The sequence below is a fragment of the Phodopus roborovskii genome, unplaced genomic scaffold (genome assembly GCF_943737965.1).
Source record: "Phodopus roborovskii unplaced genomic scaffold, PHOROB, whole genome shotgun sequence".
NCBI lineage: Eukaryota > Metazoa > Chordata > Mammalia > Rodentia > Cricetidae > Phodopus > Phodopus roborovskii.
This window is the reverse complement of record NW_026126416.1, coordinates 24,231,984-24,255,176: the sequence shown is the minus strand read 5'-3', so window position 1 is coordinate 24,255,176 and position 23,193 is coordinate 24,231,984. Positions and strand designations below refer to the sequence as shown.

General features: G+C 49.3%; 1 protein-coding gene across 1 annotated transcript; it reads left to right on the top strand.

Annotated features, from left to right (window-relative positions):
• Positions 1-22,140: 22,140 nt before the first annotated feature.
• Positions 22,141-22,833, top strand: LOC127221466 (40S ribosomal protein S2-like). Its single transcript, XM_051183418.1, has one exon. It carries the CDS (start codon positions 22,156-22,158, stop codon positions 22,831-22,833), a length of 678 nt encoding a protein of 225 aa, XP_051039375.1. The 5' UTR covers positions 22,141-22,155.
• Positions 22,834-23,193: the final 360 nt, after the last annotated feature.

Below are 23,193 nucleotides of genomic sequence, written 5' to 3'. Positions count from 1 at the left end.
GGAATCTTAAAGCAGCCGCAGTGGAAGGTCTGAACCGTGCAGGGATGATGCCTTTCTCATGGCTATGTAACTAAGGTCACCCATCTAGTCCTACTCCACCTCCACCATCTAGCTCAGTGGTTCTCAGACTTCCTAATGCTGTGTCCCTTTAATACAGTTCCTCATCTTGTGGTGACCCTAAACTATAAAATTATTTTCATTGCTGCTTCAGAACTGTAATTTTGCTACTATTTGAATCATAATGTAAATATTTTATATGCAGGATATCTGATATGCAACCCCTGTGGGGGGGTCTTGACCACAGGTTGAGAATGGCTGCAGCCCTTTGAGAGACCTCAAGACCACATGCAATTAGACCAGAATTGCATACAGCTGGTTGGGAGGAGGGGCTGGATACTCAGGTGACGACCCCACAGCCTTCATTACCTCTCCTTCCTTCTGTGTAGAAATGTCTAGAGTCAACAAGCCCAGTTATGATAATCTTTCGTGAGCAGGTCCAGCCCTCCTGAAGACAGTGGCAGTGTTGATTGGAGGATGTATAATTCTGCAGGACAGGAAGTGATCTTGGTGAAAGCCTGCCATCTTTGATGCAAGCAGATGCCCCAGCAGCTAATTGATAAAGGCTTGGAATGGCTAAAATGGCCCAATGAAAGCAGACCCAAGCCATTCTGGACCCATACTGGTAAAGGACTCCTTTGGCAGTGACCGATCCAGAATGGTCTCCTAAGGCCCACCTAGGGTAGGAGCAAAGCTACCCCCTCAGTCTCAGATGAAAACTGAAATGCTACAAGCAAACGTGTTGAGTGGGGAAATGGTCTTAAACAGACATGCTCCTGTGAAGAAGTAGCTCTGGGGGGAGGGGCTGAGTCATTCCCCTTCTATAAGATGCAGCTCACAGAAGTAACTATTGTACTTACTTTTTTGTACTTACTTATGGTAAGAAGGCAATTAAATGATATGCTTTGATACCTACAAATTGCCTAATTAGTATTACCTATGACTTATATTCTTTTTAGGTGCTCAGCCATGGGGATCAGCAATGATTAAACGGCACAATTCCTTCTGTTGTGTTGCACACAACCTCGTGGGCATGCTCAAATGCTTTATACAGAAATTTGGAGAGAGCCAGATAGAAACTTATTGAGTAAACCCTCATTTGTTTAAACTGAAGGGATGCACACCAACATTGCAATGCTAGTTAGGATGAGGTCATGCATTGAAGGTGGCTTGCATTTTTACAGTGATTTTTCTGGGTACTTTTTATATTTACACTGGATTGTGATGTTTTGCCTCATCATTTAAAAAAAAAAAAAAAGAATGGAGATGAGTATATTACTTTCTCTGGCTTACCACCCATCACACCCACTAGCTTCCTCCAGAAAGAGCACCGCCATCCCGAGGGGACACCAGCTTGTGCCTCTGGTGGTTCACTTCAGTACACTGTTGAGGAAGGGCAGGTCTCCATCAGAGCCATGTCCTGAAGTGACCAATAAGAATGGAGGAAGAGTTTCATCCTCTCCCCTACGGGAGCAAGCACCTGAAGACTACCCTGCCAAGCTTCAGGGAGGCCTGGACTTAAGGATGTCTACAGAGATAAGGCTATGGTTTCAGCACCACAGGGGTCAGCTCTGAGTGCCTGCCCAAGTCATGTTCTATAACAGCTCTGAATGTGACAAACTGGCATTCTGTTCCTCTCTGGGCTCCTGTGACTGACTATTCTGAATGCAAGCCAAGGAAGGAGGAGGAGGAGGACACTGTTAATACTAAAATCACATGGTCCACTTCTGTCTTCTTTTAGAAGTTCTTAACTGGCTTTTAATAAGTTTGTTAGCCACCTATGTATGTTTAGCTGCTCTTGGATAGTTCCCATAAGGTATCCACTGTGGGCTCCATAGTTGTTGCATTACAGACTTTTCCTGGGGAGATGCAACATACTCACATCTACTCACCCAAAGTACAGATCCAACTGAAGTCCAACTTAGTGAACCAATGAGCTGCATCACCAAAGCCCACCCAACACAGGTGACAGTTCACAAAAGCTGGAAGCCTAAAGTGTATGACATAGCCTGTAGCAACTCAACAGGTTGAAAACTGTCCTTTGCAGGTGGCTCAGTTTGTTCTGTCTTCTTCCAGGCAGCTCTGCTGCTCTTTGCTTCCCCTGGCAGTTTGACTGCTCTCCACTTCCTGCAGGCGTCTGGCCTTGCCTCCCTCTGCTTCCTCTGGGCAGATATCTCTAGGGCTTGCCTGACAGTCTTTTATGCTGACTCTCAACAATCTTTAGTGTTTATATACTCTTGAGGGAGGGCCTTAGTGAATCTGATAATTTTCAGGGACTTCCTGAAGCTATTTTGAGTTGTTTTCTTCTGATATTAAGCTTAGACAAGCTTCCCTGTAGTGTGTCACTTCCCCCTTAGAACTTATTGTCTTAAAATTTTTCTTCCAAAATAGAAAGTTTTAATATCAGAGAAAACCTCTACACAACAATTGTCCGTGTGAGTCTCTTTGGGAGAAAGTGTACTTCTGACACTATAGGACTTTTGGCAAGATATACAAACAAGGTGGTCATGAGTTTGGCGTAGAAACAACATGCTTTTCTGGAACTAAAAACTGAACAAACACATGGGCACATATTCACTGTGTGGGAGAAAGAAAGTTTCTCTCCCAGCGGACTTGATAATCTTGGAGCATGTAAGTTTGAGGTCACCTGTTAGTGGCCAGCCTTGCTCCTAAATGCTGGAAGCTTGCAAGCAGGATAAAGGCAAGCAGAGATAATGGCCCTGTTGGGTCCCTTTATTTAGTCATTCCTAAAACCACCTTTCAAGAACAAAAGTAACCCTTCAAAGTCAGCTTTTTTTGACAATGAGTTGTGTTGTCAACAGAAGCTGTAAGGATGGTGACTGTGACTGTAATAGGCACCTACTAGATGGAGGTTTATGGCCATCCAGAATCCATGTCAGCTTCAAAGCCACAATCCTACCCTCCTTGTTCAAGACTTAGCATCTAGAGGAATTGTGGGTACTGTTACCCCATGCCTCACTCCGCATCACAACTTGTATCCCCACACAGACCAGATAAAGTCAGAACTGAGGCTAGTCCAAGCAGCCCTAAAATATCTCCCATGTCCTTCTCCATCTTTCCTTCTCTCTTTCGGCAGGGTGGGACACAGAAGATCTAGAAAAGAATTCAAGATCCTAAAAGATATCATAGCTATTAGACAGACTTGTTTAGATCCCTGATGGCCATGAGGAGCTGACCACAGCCGTTTTCCTTTTTTCAAAAATATAATAGGGTAACACCTTGGAATCTAGCTTAGAGCTATCATCATGAGATCGCCTAATGATGACAAATATTTATTGAGCTCCTAGATGGTGCTTGCCTAGACCTCAGCCACCACCCCCGCCCCATGCTTCTCTTTATCCTGCATTGCCCATGATTGCCTCTCTCCTCATCTGTCTTCTCCATATAGTCATGAATTTCCCAGAAGACAGGTCCTTGTCCATCTTCTCCTCTGCACCATGCTCCAGGTACCCAGTTAATTGCTAGGCACATTGTCAGTGCTTAGTAAGTGTTGATAGATTGAATTTGCAAATGACCATTTGCACAAACTTGCTGTGAAGCTTAAACATCCTTCTGATGGAGAAGGTACCTGGCACACAGGAGGTCCTCAGCAAATATTCACAGAGGGAAAATGCGCTAGGAAAGACAAATGTGGATTGGGCAAGGCTTTCGTGGGAGGGCATATTTCAGCCACACTTTATCCTACCTCAGACTCTTAGAGAACTCGTCTCTTTCTGGTCTTTCCGGGTAATCACAGACTGCAGAGGAGCCTCCATCCAGAGGCTCTGGGATGTGGCAAGGGTGCCACAACACTTCAATAAATAACTCGTGGAAGGCTTGTGCTGTAAGAGCAGACTTCTCACCCTTGCCTGGGTGTGGGATGCCTGGTGTGCCTCAAGGGAAAGAAATCTTCTCTCAGTTTCAAGTTTTATCTTGAGAAAGGTTAACTCTTTGTGCCCTGTCCTTGTTCCAGACAGGCTGCAGAGACTTAGCCCAAGCCTGCTGGAAGAAGGTCCAGTGGCCACTCCCTAGTAGGAAAGGGATGGCTGCACCACATCAGTGATAGGTAGTAGTGCTTATTGTCAACTTGACAAGATTTAGAAACTGACAGGATATAAACCTGTGGGAGATCGGTTAGACTAGGATAGCCTTTGGGCATGCATGTGAGGGATTATCTTGATAAGGTACATTGAGATGAGAAGACCCACCTTAAAAGAGGGAAGCACCGGTCCTTAGGCATGGGTCCTAGACTACAGAAAAAGGAGTGAGCTGCCTGAACTCCATTCTCCTGACTGCTGAGGCAATGTGACCACCTGCTTCAAGTCTTGACACCTTGATTTCTACATCATGATGGACTATGCCCTCAAACTACGAGCCAAAATAAACCCGTTCTTCCTTTGGTCAGGGTACTTTATCACAGCAATGGGAAAAGTAACAAGACAGTACCCAAGCAGCATAAAAAGTAGTTCACTGCTTGAGCTCTGGAGCCAAGCTGCTACAGTCCAGTCCTGGATTCATGAGACCTAGGACTAGCTAGCATCACTGATCTTGATTTCTCACCTATAAAATGGGATGGTGATATTTAATAATATCCACACTGGAAGGCTGTTACAAAGATAACTCCATTGGTTTGCTAATTAACAGAATGATTTTTGAAAGCCTCTGTTTTTATTTCTTATATGGTACTTCAGAAAAATAAACTGATATAAACAAAACTCTGCTTTTGTTTTTGTTCTCATTCTTTTTTAAAAGAGCATTAAAGGTCCCTAAGACGCAAATGTTGGAAGCCATTCTCTCTTCAATAAGAATGATCACTCCAACCGTGTAGATTCCTATGACACTTGCCCAACACACCCTTCCCTGCACCTTGGCCTTTTCCGAGCCTCAGTTTCCAAAATTGGGGGGGGGGGATGAAGAAAGTGACTTGTAAAGTAATGAGTGATGCGAGCTTCCATCTGTGCTGTCATCTTTATTTGTGCAGGGACTGGTTACACTAAGTACATATTATGAGTGAGGTATGGTGGTAGGGATACTGTGAAAATCCTGTCCCTGCTGGAGCTGATGTTATCCTGGGGACTGGAGACAGCCAAACACTAAACAAATCCACCAGTACAATGCCGAGCATGTCAACAGTGATTAAGTGCTGGGAAAGAACAACAATTAAACCAAGGAAGGGGAGTGGGGAGTGTGTTAAGTGTGACAGTGGGGAGCACTTGAAGTAAGGAAGTCAAGGAAGGCCTTCGTATGGTTACAGCAAGGTGAGGGTATCTTGGCATCTCATGAATCTCCTAGGGAAGCGCCTTCCAGATGGGAGGGCCATGAGTGTGTCCCCTCCCACACCCTCAAGAGTGTTGCTGGAGCTGGATGAACAAGGAGAAGTAAGAGGAACAGCTCCATTCAGCCTGGACAGAACTTCCCAGACCACAGAGAGGACCAAAAGTTTTCTCCAGGCAGCAGGAGGGAGTATGGCCCCTATCAGGGTGTAGCCAGACGACAAGATGAGACCCCAACAGATTCCCAGCTCATAGAGCCCTTTGTCTTTGCAAACTGGCCAGATGTCTGCTCCAGCCCTCCAGCCCTGAGCAGTACCAGCCAGCTACTTGGGCTGGCACCTGATAGTGGCAGTCATGTTCCCAGCCTGTCAGCCCTTCTCCTGGTCTTCCAAGCCTCGGTCTAGATCTTGTTCCTCCCAGAAACAGTCTTAGAGCCCTGGCTCTGCTCAAACCCTCTCCACCCCCCTCCACTCTCTCTACTTAGAGTCTCTGTGGCCCAGTCACCATCTCTGTAAAATGTGAACAAATGATAACATTAGACTCAGGGTAGGTTGAGTCCCAAATAGCCGATTCTGTAAAATGCAGCCCAGTACAGTCACGGCATTGACAGACAGCACTTTTAGTTGGTCTGTGTTGTTGCAATACTAAAACCAAGAAACCGTTACCACCAAGAGAAAAATCTATGATCAAATAGCTACCCCACCCCCAACCCAAGTCCACTCACAGTAGAGAACAGAAACCGAGAGGAGTATAGCTGCTCAGCGCCGCCCAAATTTTGCTGTCTATCTGCTGCACATAGTTGTGACATGGACAAATGAGCCCATACTAGATACATCCTTGGGAGTGTGCCTGGAGTAATGGGTACCAATGCCGCACAGGAAGGGTACCTGGCAGGTGTATAATAGACCCAACAATACTCACGGTGAGTTGTAGCCACATCTGTGCCAAAGAAATGAACTCCTGGAGTCTCTGGATGGAGAATCCCCTTAGAAGTCTAGTAGCTTACATCAGTAGATGTGAAGGCGAGTTGATCACTGGTTCTGTCCCATGGATGATTCTGTTTAGCAGAAACCACTGGCTGCCTCTCCTTCCCCTTGAGAGAAAAGGGTGATAGAGCTCCTCCCCCACTTAGGTAGTGAGTGCTAGAGCCAAGATTTGAAGGTGGGTCTGAGAGCCCTTGAGCTTTTTTCCCTGAAAGGCAGCCTAGTGATTAAAGTTGTGGCCCCTCCAGATCAGCCACGAGGGTTCAAAGGTAATGCATCCTCTCTTCAATTTCCTCATCCAGAAAATCTAAGCTCCCTTGAGAAACTGGGTAGTGATTAAGGAGGAGCTGTGTTTGGAGTGACTGGTGTCCCTCTTCACTAAAAGCTTGTTCTAATAATCATCCCATATGCCCTCCCTTTGCCTGGACACCTCTGGCCCCTGCCTCTTCTTCTCCTGCTTCCTTACAGTTTTTGCTTGTTGCCATCTCTTCTGGGGCATATGTCTTGCTTTGAAAAACGTCTCATTGTCAGTTTCTTCCTTTTTTTGCTCCCATCTGGGCTCTAAACCCTAGCCCTACATTTTCTTGCAACATAAACCTAAGCTGAGCCTAGGCTGGGCCATTCTAACCAATGCTGTTTTCAAATGTAGCCTTCTAAAAAGAAATTCTCCTGGAGAACTCCCTAAGCGCAACTGTGGCTCCACTAAAGAGTGTAGAATTCTGTAGGCCAGGGTGTGGCCAGGGAATCTGCATTTTTAAGCAGGCATTCCTGTGGGAGAGAGGCTGGCTCTTGGATTGTACTCTGGAAAGCACCCATCTCTCTCAGTTTCCTCATCTGTAAGAGGAGTGGACAGAACCTCCCTCCCAAGGGTGCAAAAGTGAAACGATGATTTGTCTGCAAACATATCTTTTGTCCTGGCTTAGTTTTTGCATGATTGCTTTTGTCTGCCCTTCCCATTCTGTTTCTGTTGGGTTTGTATTCCTTTTCTTAGTTCCCCACTCGTTACCTAAAGCAGATCCAACTTCAGAGTGGAAATGGAAACCCTGAACAAGGTGTGGGGTGGAGTGGGGTTTCTGCGAGGGTTGGAGGCCCCCAAACCACCTAAGTGGCCCTTCTCACTCCTGGAAGCCTGTACCCAGCAGTCCCCTACTAGGGAGCATCCCCGCCCCTGCAGCCTCCACAGCCAGGAAGCCCAGGGAAGAGGAGGAATCTATTGTGCAGGAATGGCCTGCTGCTATGGAAACCAGCGCTCAGGAAACTCAGCAAAGATCCATTCTGGGGAGCCGGGTTGCCTTGGGGGAAGGGAAGAGGCCAAACTGCACCTCGGACTTTGCCCTCCCATTACCCGTCCTGTGATGCTGGGCAAGTCACTTAACCTCTCTGAGCCCTCCTTTCCCTCACTGGCCTGGGAGCAGCAGCCCCCATTACCAGTGGATAATCCCAGCCGCGGATGACTGAATGTCGCGCTGCGGCTTTCAAGACTGAAGATGGGCCAAATTGCTGTGAGCTTTCTTTCATTACCGCAAGCTCAAAATATTCCAGTGCCAGCTTGCTGCGCGACCCTGTGCCACCGAGGACCAGAAACGATTGCCATGATTGAATTCCCTCTCTCAGAGGCACCGGGTCCACCCTTAACACACACACATACTACCATACACACTCAGATGCAAAATGCATACAGGTGCTGAGCTAGGCTGCCCGCAAGAAAGCTCAGTATCTGCAGGGAGCTCTAGCTCTCAGCATCTCTACATCTGCAGCGCCATGATCAGAACCATCTAAAGGCTTCCCTAGACTGCCCACTTCAGGAGACCTAAGTTCAAGCCCAATAGCCTGACCTTGGGGGACCCTAGCATCTCTGCACTGTCCCCCTCCTCCATGCATTATCTCTGGATTTGTGAGACTTTCACAAGAGGCCAGCACCTGGCCCATTTCATTCCCGGTGAGGCTAGGAAAGGAAGAAGCCAAGGGCATAGATACTCAAAGTGATGGGAACTACACAACCTCCCAAGGAACGTGAGTGAATTTTACTCTTTCTGTGTCTCTGCTTCTAGCACACACACCCCTGTCTACAATAACATGTCACACGCTTGAACTCAGCACAAACAGCCACAGCACACAGAGATCCCACCATGTGCTGTGAGCTCCCATCCACCCAATGCTGGGAGTCTCAGAACCTGCTGTGTACCTTGTCACCTCCTTGACTCGGTTCATATGGTTCTCTTGTCCCCCCAAATCCTGCTGCACAGGTTCCTATAGCACTGCTAAAATCCCCTAGCACCACTACTCCCCCTTAACTTACAGAGAACTTGAGCAGAAGATCACACCGGGTATGTGACCAGCAAGTCTGCACCAGAACAGAACCTCCAGGAGACACTGGATCCAGCAGCTCCAACGACTGTCCGTCCGTGCATGTGTTCCTGCCACTAGCCAGGCTGTTTATTTTCTTAACAAACATGCTCCAGGCAAATGGCTCAGTGCTGGGGACCCAGGAATGAGCAAGGCCAGCTGAGATAAGAACATGCAGCCAAGAGAAGCAGACAGATGTTAAACAAGTAATTACAAGCATGGTAGACGCCACAAAGGAACTGTGGAGCAAGACCTCCAGGAGTGTGATACAGCAGGACAAGGTGCTTCCTGTTTGTGTGAGGTCCTGGAGCTCTAAGGTTGGTGCTCTGGGCCCTGTACAGAACTTCTTTGGTAAAAGCCCCAGGCCTGCAGACTCAGTGCCTGGGGGGGGGGCACAGGGGACCCCGGGGACTCAGAGAATGACTGTAGAGTCCTGGGTTGTGTCTGTGTGTGTTGTGGGGAAGGGGGTGTTTTCTAATCACCCACCATATCTCAGGCAGGTTCGTTCTCCCAGCCAACCATCTGACAGGGAGTTCACAGATAAGCGGCTGAGACCTAGGAAAGTCGAGTGCCCACTTGCTAAATATGCTTACAGATAAGAGGGGAAACAACCAGCACCCAGTGGGCTGGTCTTACCCAGGAGCCTTCCCTTTATGTCAGCATTTAAGCAACACAGCATTGGTGAGCCTGACCATCACACTGAAAGGGTGTCCTCCCAGGTCCCCCCAGTCACCAAATGTTTGGCCTTCAACCATTTCTCTAACTTGTCTTTGTTGTTTCCCATCTGTGGTTCTGATGTGATGGAGCCAGTGAAGGCTCCTGCTGAGCCTGCCCTCTTTCGCTCTCTGCTCAACCACACTGGCCTCTGGGGCTCCTCTAACAGGCAGGACCTGACCCTGCTCAGAAGTTTTGTACATGCAGCTCCCTCGGCCTGGAAGCCTTTCCTCCCCATAGCTCTGCTTAGAGACCTCCTTGGCATCCCGGCAGAAACTGGTCCTTTGCCACCACCCTGGATGCCACTCAGCCTGTGTTTTTCTCCCTTGCACTGTCACCAGCTCCCACTCCCAGCCTCTTGCAGCAGAAGGGGGAGGCTTTGTTTCATTCACTGTTGTGTCCCAGCCAAGGCACTTGACTAAGGCCACCCGGAGTTAGCAAGCCCATAGAAGCTCATGCCAGACCTCTGTGCTTCCATGGCCTATGCATACCCTTGGCAGCTCAGAAGGGAAGCCCTGTCTCTGTAGCCATCTGGTGACCAGGTTGGTTTAAAGCATACCTGCTCCCCAGTCATCCAGACAGCAAAGCCTAGGCTTCACAACTATACAAATGGGCTTCGTGCAGCCTTCCTCCTATATAGAAGACTGTGGAGAAGGGCACTGAATTCCATGGGCCTTTTTTTCTAGCACCCTGGAGCTGACAGGCAATGGGAAACCAGGCCTAGCCTTGGCAAAGCTGTGCAGGGGCTCAAAGCTGAGTGCCAGGTCCCTGCCAACTTCATTCCCCCCAAACAGCCTTCAATTGTCCCAGTAGTTCCCAAGTTCCCTGAAGGCCTTCCAGAAGCCACTCTCTCATGGGGACACTCAGTCTCAAAGGGACCCCAGGAAGGCTGCTTCCTGCTGGACAGGCATGGTGGTCCCAGCCTCATAGGAGTCCCAGGATTTCCACACCCCACTGAGAACTCACAGCCTAGGGCTTGGCAAGGACAGAAAACCAGAGCAGGCCACTGCTCTTAGCATTTGTATGCAGGTGCTGGCCCCAAACAAGTGCTAGACTCCATCAGTACAAAATAAAGCTCTTACTGAAAGCAACCCAGAGAAGACAAACCCAGGCAGGGGGACCGCCTGCACCCTCTAACTGGAAGAGAATTCTTCATTCTCAGACCGCACTCCAACCATCATCTGTAGGGGTCCCCTGGATAGGCTCCTCAGGGTTCAGGTTGCTATGGCAAAGATTCACTTATCATCCATAGTAGTGCTCTACACCCAGGGGTAAAGCATCTGTATCCAATATGGCACCAAAAGCTTTCTAAAAGGCTCAGCCGGGGTCCATCCCTAATGGATTTGGCTTACATATTAGTTACTTTTTTTGTTGCTCTGACAAAAGCAACTTAAGGAAGGGGCTGGTTCTTTTGGCTATAATCTTCCATTTCCCAAGCCAGAAAATTGTGGTGGCAGGAGCATGAGGTGACTGGTCACATTGTGTTAGGACACACAGAGAGAGATGAAGTTGGCACGCAGCTGTGTTCTTTTTACTCACTCTGGAGCTCTAATCAGTAGGATGGTGCTGCCCACAGTTGGAATGGTTCGCCTCATCTCAATAATCCACGTGGAGAAATACCTTCACACACACACACACACACACACACACACACACACACACACAGAGAGAGAGAGAGAGAGAGAGAGAGAGAGAGAGACAGACAGACAGACAGACACAGACAGAGACACAGACAGAATCAAAGGTGATTCTAGACCCTGTCTAGTTGGCAATCTGCATTAACTGTCACAGCTAGTCTACCTTTGTTTTACATGATCCTCACTGGTTCTGCAACATGCCTGAGTTTTAGAATCACCTAGAGACCGTTGTGATACAGCAGAACTAACTTTTCATTTGTCGAGTAAACAGGTCCTTTGTGGGGGCTGTCCACGTGGGATCTGGAGGCAGCCATGAAAATGTGCTTAGTCAGCAGGTTCTATGTGCTACGATTTCTCTGAAGTTTTCACACTCACTGCATCCTCTCTACAACTCCTCCCAGGAGATGACACTTTTCTTCCTCCATTTAGCAAATGAGAACAGCTGCATGAAGTTGCTCTAGGAGACCATGGCAGAGCCAGGTTATGACCCTAGGTGGAGGCTGGTCCCAGAGCCTGTCAACTTACTGTGGAAGCCTATCACTTCATTCTGAAGCCCACGGTCTAGTGGAAAAAGAAAACAACATAGTTGACATTCAAGGGGACATGCCCCAAGGAAGGCGCTCTGCATGGGCTGGGGAGGTACAAGGGGTCCCTAGCCAATAGAAAGGAGCCTGATGGGGCTTGGGGGGATGACTCCACGGTTTAGAGCACTTGTTGCTCCTGCAGAGGACCTGGGTTTGTTCACAGCCTCCACACTGCAGCTCATAACCATTTTTTAACACTAGTTCCAGGGGCTTCAAGGCCCTCCTCTGACCTTATGTTGTATGTACACACACATGCAGGCAAAACACTTATTCATATATGTATATAAAATTAAATAAATAAAGCGAAAAGAAAGAAAGAAGGGAAGGAGAGAGGGGGTGGGGGGAAGGAGTCCAATGAAAATCTTTAAATGAGACCCCTGAGCGTTGGTCTCACAGACAGGGAAGACCTGGGCAGGCATGGGGAGAATGATGCTCTCTGCAAAGGGAGTAGCTATACAAAGCTGTAGTTATGTTCCCAGAGGCACCATGTGACAGTCACATAGACTAGAGCAGATCTTGGTGACATGGAGGCTGAAGGGCTGGTTCACACCCCAGAGACATCAGAGGAGTCCTTGAAGTGTGGAAGGCACAGTCTTGTCCCTACCACAGGGGCACAGCCTGTCTTCACTGGAACAGAGACTGAAGGCAGAAAGATGCAGGTCCCAAAGGCTGGCAGGATCCAACTGAGCAATGACAGCGAGAGGCACTGCTGAGGCAGAATAGCAGGGGTTGCCCAGAAGGAAGCAGGCACATAGGTTTGGGGCGATCTTAGAAACAAGCCGGAGTGTCTGGCAGGGGGAGCTAGAAGGTAGGTGTGCTGAGTCTGGGCCTGGGATGTGTATCCAGGATCAAGTCCTATTAGAAGTGGGCGGTCCCTGGGCTGAAGTCAAGCAGGACCTTTAAGGCTAGGGGCAACAAAGTGACCTTCTGGCAGGTCCCAGTGCCAGCTTTGGCCCCTACCAGGCACCCGCATTGCCTACTACCAGCACGTCCATCTTCTCTCCTTTCTGCATCTTTGAGAGATAAGTGGGGAAGGGCCATCAGCCCTGCTGGCCTCTAAGAATCACACAGTTAAGGGATTGATACCATAAGCTACCAGGTACATGTTCAGGGCCCACTTGAAGGCTGCCTACAGGCAGGTGCCTTTCACCTCTGCCTCTGCACAGGGGGTTGTCCAAATCGCATGGAACCATGTGGCAATTGAATATGCTAATGACTGCAGCGAGTGAACCCCAGCCCTGCGGACACTGAGTGTTTCCTGTACATCTCTCTGTGAGATCGGATCACTCCTTGCCTATCACTGTGCCACAGAGTACCTCTGACCGCCCTCCCCTTCATTGCCCAGCAGCAGCAATCTTGCTGAACTGGTGGGGTCCATGAGGAAGATGAGGAAGTGGAAGGTGAGAAAATGGAGGGGGCTCTAGGCTCGCTGGAACCTAGAGGAGGGGCCTGGGACCAGTTTGTAGTATCAGAGTTGTAGAGCTAGCCTGGTGACAAAAGATATTACCATCAGATAATGGTTAAAGTGCCTTGTTATTTCATTAGCTGCGTGTCAAAGACCGTCTCTGAGAATGGCCCAGGGTTTTCGGAAGCCCACATCCTCCATAGGAGCAGACACCCAGGCCCAGCCCCAGGACAGAGACCCAAGATGTACCAGTACCAGCATGTGTCCTGACAGAGCTTTTTAAAGTTAGTTAACTAGTGGAATTTTAATTTATGTGTATATATAAATTTTACAACTATATGCCTGTATGTAATGTGTCATGATCATATTCACCCTCATTACTCCGCCCCTGCTGACCCCCTTTCTCTTCCTAACTGGTTTCCCTCCTACTCTCCTGTCTTTCTTGTTGTGCTCAGGTCTTGTGGTGGTAACCAGAGCGACTGTGTGTTCAGGATTGCAATAGCTACGTTATATCCAGAAGACAGCATTTTGCTGAACTCCTTGCCATCCTCCGGTTTTTATAATCCTGCTCCCTCTCCCATGGTGTTACCTCGGCTTTGGTGGGGGTGATACAAAGAGATGAATCACAGTTTGGGCGCCGAGCCACAGAGACAAGGGCTGGAGCTGACTTCATTCTTTTTGAGGTGGTAAATTGCACTTCGCTTTGCCAGACTTTCTGTAAATTGGGATAATGCTACCATATCATCTATTCCTAGGCCACATTCACAGTCCTTTAACAAACTCCATACGTTCCCTGCAATGTGCCAGGCACTTTCTAGGTCCTGAGGATCCAACAGCAAACATTGTGACCTAAAGTTCCACTCTAAGGGAAGTTTGCATGGGGGTTGGCACATGAACAATTAAACAAATATAAGAAAAGTATCAGAAGGTGACAGGAACTATAAAATTTGGAGCCAGGCAAGAAGCTCATGCCAGGAAGGGGTGTTTTACAGAATAATGATGGACTGTGACATTGCAACATAGGCTCAAGGGACCGACAGTAGTCATGGAAAGGCCCTGGGTTGGCCTCCACAGACTCATCCGAGGAGAAGAAGGTCAGTGTGGCTGAAGCACATTAGGAAGAGAAGATTATGCCATACAGTTGAGGATGGAGTAGAAGGAGGCCCTTGGAAGCAGCATTAGATGTAGAATCTGGGCTTAACTTCAAGTGGTTCTAAGCCCTCCTGGCTGTTGGTAAGGGGTGGGTTGGAGGGGTGGGGATAGAGGCAGAAGAGCTAAGAAGCTCAGGTGGTGGTTGATGAAGGTGGTAGTTCGGGGGCAATGGGGATGGGGTTGGAGCAGGGCAGCATCCTAAAGGTGCCACCTGCATCTGGGAATGATGACAGAACAAGGAAAAAGGAGAGCTAGGATGGCCGGGATTGAAGGAGATGTATGCGGACAATTGCTCACCCAGCATGCAGCTTACGTACAGAACGTGAGTGCTCGGTAAGTATCATCCATTCCTGAACACGGTGATGTTTACAGGCACCATCCAGTGAAGACACCAGCCCTGCAGCTCATTACCAGTGCCATTTGTAGACTCCACCAAGACACAGGCTCTGAGATCTGTCAGACCAGTTGACTAAGGAGTGGAGAACAGAAGGGAACAGAGGCATTTTCTGGAGAGGGCTGGGCCATGAGGCTGCCTGACATTTGCAGTGTATGCGACAGGGACTCTCCCAAAACAAATGGGCTTATGAGGAAAGAGCAAGAACCAGTAACTGAGTCTTCTGACCCTGTGAAGTTCTCCCTGGGCTCAGGGAAGCTGTGTTCCCAGGGGTGAATTCCAACAGCACCTCTCCCCACATCCGCTGAGAGCAGACTCTGAAGTCTGTTTCCTGACCCTGTGGACCCTTGGGGGACAATGGCAGAGACTGATGTTCTTGCTTCCTGAACCTTCCCAACACTGCACAGGTCATCTGGACCCTCTCCATCTTGACCTAACAAATCTGCAGAGTTTAGGCTTCAGAGCTGACCTCAGCATCCCCAGACCTTGTGGGTGTGGGAGGTGGTGGCATGGCCATCAAGGAGCATTACTGTTGCCTGGTGTCCTTTTCTGGAAGAATCCGCAGCCCTATGCCAGGGTAAACTGGCATGGCAACCTGAACCCAACTCCATGGCATTGATAGATCTACATAAACTAGTTCTGGCTACTAGTGGCCAAGCAGTACAGGATAGAACCACCTTTCCTGTTGGGAAACGGCCCAGGCGGAATCCCCCTTTCCCCTTATCCAGCTAGGATATGAGTCAGGGAAGGTCCTGCTAGCACTTTTCCTCCCTGCCCAAATGGACCTGTGGCACAGAGGAGAGGCGGGGCCATCTGGAGCTGCCCCAACTCTCTCTTGCCTGTAAGGTCACCCAAGAGCAAAAAGCCTGTAGGCTGTGTTCTACCAACACCCAATGGTCGAGGTCTACGCTGACACCAGATTTAGGATACTGGCTTCATGTGTAATCTCAAAGCAGTCCAGACCTCACAAAGCCAAGTTCAAATAAAAGGTAATCAGGTGCTTAAATGGCTTTAAGCGAAGGCCAGCTGTCTGCTTATTAAATATTAAGCAGTGAGAACCTGGGAATGCGCAATTGCAAGTTAGACTCTGGAACAGATGCTGCCAATGGGTTGGCCTGGCACTCACAGTTGAGATCAACAGGGGACTACAAGTCACCATGCTGAGCTGCTGGCAATTGCCTGTGTTTCCTGAGAGTCAGGCTCTGGATGACCTCACCAGACAAAGGCATGTGGAGCAGTCCCAACTGGATGCCACAGGTAGAAGAATCGATCTGTCCAGTGTCATCTGCATGGTTTTCATGCCTGCCAAGATTCCCACCCACACATGCTCCTAGGGACAGTGTGACCTGGGAAAACACCTGTAAGGGCTTATGGGACCAAGACTGCAAAGGAGAAATGAAGACGATTTAATGGACACAATCAATCAGTCATTCAACAAACATTTATTCAGTGCCTCCTGTGTAGCAAATGTTGAAAACTCTGGGAAATTACAAATTAAATATGTTACACTCTTTCTCTGATGGCACTTAGAATTAACTGGGAGCTTTCACTCTACTAATGAATAAGGGTTTGCAGCATGAAAAGGCAACAAAAGATCCACACAAAGGAAGGACTGGACATGGTGGTGGAGGCTAGCAGAGCAGCCAGAGCCCAGTGGGCCACCATGCTAAAGAACTTGGTGAGCCCTGAGGAGTGCAAATCCAGTCAAAGTCCAGAGCAGTGACTAACCTCAGGGATGATTCCTAAGATCTCTGGGAAAGGCCACCCTCTGGTCTTTTAAGCTTCTATCAGAAGAAACAGGAAGGGAGGAAAGGGGAAAGGGGAGGGAAGGAGAGAGGGAAAGAGGGAGGGAGGGAGGAAGGGAGGGAGGGAGGAAGGAAGGGAGGAAGGGAGGAAGGAAGGAAAGTCTTGGGATGAGGCTCAGTTGGTAGACTATTTGCCTAGCATGCAAAAGGCCCTGGGATCTATCTCCAGCAACACATAAAAGCTGGTGTAATCCTAGATCCTGGGAGATGGAGGCAGGAGAATTAAAAGTTCAAGATCATTCATGGCTATATAATGAGCTTGAAGTGAGCCTAAGCCACATGGAACTGTCTTTTAATAAAAGAAGAAAGACAGAGGGAGGGGGAAGGAGGGACAGTGGGAGGGTGGGAGGGAGAGAGAGAAATAGAGGCAGGGAAGGAGGAAGGGAGGGAGGGACAGAGGGACAGAGGGAAGGAGGTAGAGGAGAGGGAGGGAACCTCCTCCATGCCATGGATATTCTGATAAATGTGTCTGCCTGCTTAGCTGGCCATCCGCCCTCGGGTTGGGTAACTCAACCTCCATTGTGGATGATACGTATTCCTTTATTGTCTATACACCTGCAGTGGCTAAGCCACTGCAAACATACTCTGGGAACACAGGCACCCTCATGTTGGCTGGAAGAACAGTCTATGAATATGAGTCTGCAGACCATTCAGGTGAGAAGCCATATTCAGTGAGAATGGACTCTAGTTTGCCAGCTCCAGGAAGTTGCCAGCCAGCTGGACTGCTCTATAGCCCTGTGCGAGCCAGGGGCTGAGCCTGATGAGCTTCCAAAGTCACTCCCTGACCATGCTTGTATTCAAAGAAAGGCTGACTCAAGAAGGAAGGGAAGGACACAGCTGAAGATACCACCAGCCCTGGAAGAGTTCTGTGCTTGAATGTGGTTCTAGAATTGCACTGACCGAGGATGGCACAATCCCTCAGCCCTAAAATGCCTTAGCATTCATTCTATAGCCCTGTGGCGCTAAAACTCCATGGTGACTGGGGAAAGGGAAACATCATATCTATCCCCTCCCCTTGGTAAAAGCCATCCTTAAGGAAAAGACCTTGACCCCACAGCACCCAAAGGCAAGCAGGCCTATCCTACTTCTAAATTCATGTTCTCCCCCTCCCTCCCTCTCTTTATTGCCCCTCTCTCTCTACTCCCTCCCTCTCTCTCCCTCTCCCTCCGGACTTCTGTGTATCTGTGTTTTCACATCTGCAAACCCCCTCCACCATCCCTCCTCTAGGCCTGGCAACCACACATTTACCATCTGTATATAACCCAGTGATTAACACCTCTAGCTGGAGGGGAGGGGTGTGGACCCCTTCTTCCTGCCAACCAGGTAAATCTAAGTTACAGCAGCACTCCAGCTCTCCCAAGAGAACAGGGTGGGGGAGGGGGAGCGGGGAGAAGGCAGAAGTACACATAGCAAGATCCATCAAAGAATGTCCCAGACATGCACATACACAGACCCAGAAAGGCATGAATATCGCACACAAATGTAACAGACAGCACATATACATATGTGTATAGTCTTCACGCATCTGCAAACAACCACATACAGGCACACAACCCACAGTGACATACAAAGACACAAAGACAAAGATATTTGTCATACCCATGGGCAAACACATACGATTAAGTTCAGAGACACAGCTACATACTCAGAAACACACACACACACACTTCAGTTGCACTGCACCAAGTCCTCTAGATGACAGATGGCAAAATCTCCACTTTTTTCATCTGTAAGTGCCATTACCCATTTATTCAAGAGATTATTTTACAACCACCATGCACACTGCCTGACACTGGGCCCTTTGGAAACTCCAGGGTGGTGGCACAGTGGTGGGGAGGGGGACAGTTTCAGTCAGACCCTGGAAACCCAGAAGCAGCTGGAACACAGGTAGACCTAGGATTTCTCAGAGCTGTAGAAATGGCACATGCCTTTAATCCCAGAGCTCAGAGGTAGAGGCAAGACGACCTCTGTGAGTTGGAGGCCAGCCTGGTCTACAGAGCTAGTTCTAGGACAGCCAGGGCTACACAGAGAAACCCTGTCTTGAGAAAGAAAAAAATAATGGATTGCTGGGGAACAAGTAGCGACTCTTATCAGAGCAGCTCTGCCTCCCCATGTCCTGCTAGGGAAGCCCTGCTTTCCCTATGGTGAGCACAGCAATAGTGTTGGGTGGGGAATCTCAGGTGTGGAGGACAGTTGGGGCAGGAGGTTAGGAGTAGAGAGCCTGGTAGAAACTAGAGGTGGAGATGGGAATGGTACCAAAAGGTCTGATTTTAATGCCAATTGAGTAGGGTGTCTGGGGAGTCTGTCGCCTCACGAAGCCTGATAGCTCAGTGAGCAGTGACAAGTGGACACAGAAAAGTGTGGTGAAGGCTCCTGTTGATATTCTGAGGAGACTTTCTGCTCCAAGGGCAGTAGCACTATACAGGCCTGGTGTGGCTATTGTTCCTCAAAAGCCGTTGTCGAAGCACACAGAGAGACTGACACAGAGGAAGTGGTGTATGTCTCAAGCTTTCCCTCAGGCTCAAGCAAGTCCCGTAGAAAAGACCGATACTCCAACCATAGAACACCAAAGGGAGGCTTGGACTCCTTGCCTGTCAGACAAAAACACCTGTTCCTGGGACAAGCCAGGCCGGACCACGCCCTCAGGACAGAGCAACCTCAGCCCCTCTGAGAAGCTGCCCGTGTCCTTACAGACAGAGCTTCCTGCTTCCTCCTCAACTCCTTCCAAAGCCATCAGCTACTTCTTGAGGCCTTCCTATGTTCAGGCTCAGCCCAACTACTTGGGAATAAAGAATAAAGGAAGAGTCTACACAGAGCCCCCAGTGTGAAGGCAGAGTCATTCCAGCCCATAATATGGAACATTTATAAGCCACCAGAAAATGTCAGTGTACTCAAGGGGAGAAAAAGAGGGGGGGGGGATGAGGTGGTGGGAAGCAAGGGACAGCATGGCTGAGGCAGTTCTCCTGAGGAGACTGCATCTGAGTAGAGCAGGAAGGGTTGGAACAAACAAGGGGAGAGGGGGGTTACTGTCACAGCCAACAGCAAATACAAAGGCCCTGAGGCAGGGGCTCACTGAGTATTCAAAGGCCCTGAGGCAGGGGCTCACTGAGTGTTCAGGGCCCTGAGGCAGGGGCTCACTGAGTGTTCAGGGCCCTGAGGCAGGGGCTCACTGAGTGTTCAAAGGCCCTGAGGCAGGGGCTCACTGAGTATTCAGGGCCCTGAGGCAGGGGCTCACTGAGTGTTCAGGGCCCTGAGGCAGGGGCTGAGTGTGCAAAGGCCCTGAGGCAGGGGCTCACTGAGTGTTCAGGGCCCTGAGGCAGGGGCTCACTGAGTGTTCAGGGCCCTGAGGCAGGGGCTCACTGAGTGTTCAGGGCCCTGAGGCAGGGGCTCACTGAGTGTGCAAAGGCCCTGAGGCAGGGGCTCACTGAGTATTCAAAGGCCCTGAGGCAGGGGCTCACTGAGTGTGCAAAGGCCCTGAGCATGACTGGGATGGGGTGAATCATGGGGAAGCAAGCAGAGCCTGTGTGAGGCCTTTAGAACTACACAAGAATTTCTGATTTCATTTCAAAACTGAAGAGGAAGGCTTCTGAGAAGTTTGAATTAATGAAGAACAAGGAGAAAGGAGGGAGAGGATATGAGAAAGGCAGGTGCCAGAGCAGCGTCTGATGTGGTTTCTTGGTTTCTTATAAAAAGAGAACCAAGAAGATTGGCTAATGGGGCCATGAGTAAGGAGGAAGAAAGAGATGTGTAAAGCGACCCCAGGGAAAAATGCCTGAGAGATCCCGTGACCACAATCAAAATGGAGAAGGGGCTGAAGGAGGTGTCTCATGTCACTCTTTACAGATTTTAGGGGTCTATGTCTTGCCCCCCCCTTCTCCCATCCCCACATCCAATAATCCTGATTCCAAAGTGGTTTACAGCCACTCAGGGTCATGCAGCTATGGTGGGCAGACCCTGGAACAAACCATGTCTCTCAGCCCCTGAGCTATGTCAGCCATCAATAGAGCTAAAGCTGTGTGACATTTGCTGTTTCATTCACCAGAACCTGTGTGTCCTGACCTATCAGCAGGCTCAGTGCCGGGACCACAGAAAGATGTGTATACCATTCAGCTATAGGCTCAGTGGTGAGGAGACCCAGAGAGGGTCCTGTGGTGTGTCCCAAGCTCTGGGCAAAGCATAAGCCAGGGGTGAAGAGGAGGACCCTTGCATTCCCTTCCCACTTTAAAGCCTGCCTCTGAAGCCTTCAACTTTGGTGCCTTGGGCAAGCACCTTAAATTCTGCCTCCTGTTTTCTCACCTGTGGAGGGGGGCGATAAGATTGTAAGGGGTGGGTTGTGTCCAGGTGAGAGAGTCATAGTGAGGAGTCAGACATGCTGGGCTGACATGGGCTTCTACAGGCTGGCTGTGATTAGCAGTCTTAACTAGGCACTCAGCCCTGGAACCCAGGTCTTTTGATATTTATAATCAGTATTCTGCCTCAGCATCCTGTGGGGAAGGCTCAGCTCAGCACAGCTGGGCTGGCTCAGGGTAATACCAGATCCCCAGAGCCCGAGAACAGTGTTTAAGGCCTGACAGTGCATCCCACCCCTGACGAGCTTCCAGCTTCAGTGCAAGAGTAGGCAAGCTGGCTGGCTGGCTAGCTTGCTGTCTGCTTGCTGCCTGCTTGCTTGCCTGCTGAGTGATTCAGTCTCTTATTTTCCTGGGAAAGCACTAATTACCACATGGCTCCCTGGGGGCCTGGCGAATGATCTGTCAGAGCCCCCCCCCCCAGCCCCCTACACACACCTGGGAGTACTGTTACCATCTCTGAGAAGGTGTTGCCCTGAACTTGGCCTTCCCACAAGGAGACAGAATCCAGAGGGCCAGAACAAAGTGGCCATCAACAGGGAAGCTGGGGTTGGGCTCACAAACCATGCCTGTCTTAGCTCACAGTGTGGTCTCCAGACCAACCGCATCAGCTTCCTGAGGCCCTTGCTAAAACTGCAGATTCTCAGACTTTACCTTGATACCTACTGAATCTGGGGTGGGGTTCTGGAACCTATGTTTAACAATCTTTTTAGGGGATCTGAAGTTCACCCACACTGGAAAATCACAGATGTGGAGGGTTGTGGCTGAAGAGGTGGTTGTCAAGTGTGGTGACTGCAGCACAGGCTGGTAAAGAGAGGTACCTGCCTTCAAATGTGAGCTCTAGTGATCCCTTACTCGGTGAGCTAGGACAGATCACTTTATACATTTAATAATACTGATTTACATCCCACTGTTTAGTGTTGAAAGTCCCAAGGCTGCAGCTCCAGGGAAAACAATTGTAATATGAACTCATTTAACCCTTATAGGATGGGGCCCTGTCATTGCCCCATCAACGCAAGTGAGGAGATCATGATGGCAACTTGCTCCGTGGCTAATCTCAGCATGCTAAACTTTGGATCTTTCCCCCAGAGACAACCACCGAGCCTCTGGGCTGAGCCAGCCTATAGGGAGGTGGATGAAATCCAATAAGGGTCGCCACAGAGACACACAACAGCACGATGCAAAGGTAAAATAAAATGGGGCAGAGGATAGGACTTTGGGGGAGGAGAGGCGTGTCCAACAGGGGTCTCTGGCAAGACCACACTGGGAAAGGTCTAGTAGAAGGGGTGGTTTAGGAGGACTGGGAGGACCCAGGGGCCCAGGATTAGGAGGCTGTAGTGGCTTCCTAGAGGCTTTGGCAGCACAGCGGCCTCAGGGCCCATGGTTTTGGTGAGGCTGCTGGGCTCGTGGAGGTAAAGCCGAAGACAAGGAGTGGATCCCTGTCACCAAGCTGGGCCGAATGGTTAAAGACATGAAGATCAAGTCCCTGGAGGAGATCTACCTTTTCTCTCTGCCCATTAAGGAATCGGAGATTATTGACTTTTTCCTGGGGGCATCTCTAAAGGATGAGGTTCTAAAGATCATGCCAGTTCAGAAACAGACAAGGGCTGGCCAGTGGACGGGGTTCAAGGCTTTTGTCGCTATTGGGGACTACAACGGTCATGTTGGTCTTGGTGTTAAGTGCTCCAAGGAGGTAGCCACTGCTATCCGAGTGGCCATCATCTTGGCCAAGCTTTCCATCGTCCCTGTGTGGAGAGGCTACTGGGGGAACAAGATTGGCAAGCCCCACACTGTTCCATGCAAAGTGACAGGCCGCTGTGGCTCTGTGTTAGTGCATCTCATCCCTGCCCCCAGAGGCACTGGCATCGTCTCTGCTCCTGCACCTAAGAAGCTACTGATGATGGCCGGTATTGATGACTGCTACACATCAGCCAGGGGCTGCCCTGCCACCCTGGGCAACTTTGCCAAGGCCACCTTTGATGCCATCTCTAAAACCTACAGCTACCTGACCCCTGACCTCTGGAAAGGGACTGTGTTCACCAAGTCTCCTTGTCAGGAATTCACTGACCATCTTGTGAAAGCCCATACCAGAGTCTTTGTTCAGAGGACTCAGGCTCCAACAGTGGCCACCGCATAAGGGATTTTATACAAGAAAAATAAAGTGAATTAAGTCTGTTTAAAAAAACAGCCTTACTCTGCTGTAAAATGAAGCAGTTACTAGCACCCTTACTAGGTGTAGCATGACTATATCAAAGAACAAGATTGAAAAGCACATTAGATGCTAAAATTATTATTATTATTATTATTATTATTATTATTATTATTATTATTGAGAGCTGAATTCTAATCTCGACTATTCGAGCTGCCCGTCCTAGGTAAGTCATGACACCTCTCTGAACCTCCATTTCTACAGCTACAAAATGGGAATGACAGTAGCCGCCCCCAGGAAGGGGCCCACCTGAGGGTCAGAAAGCACATGGGAGCTAGTCCATCACTT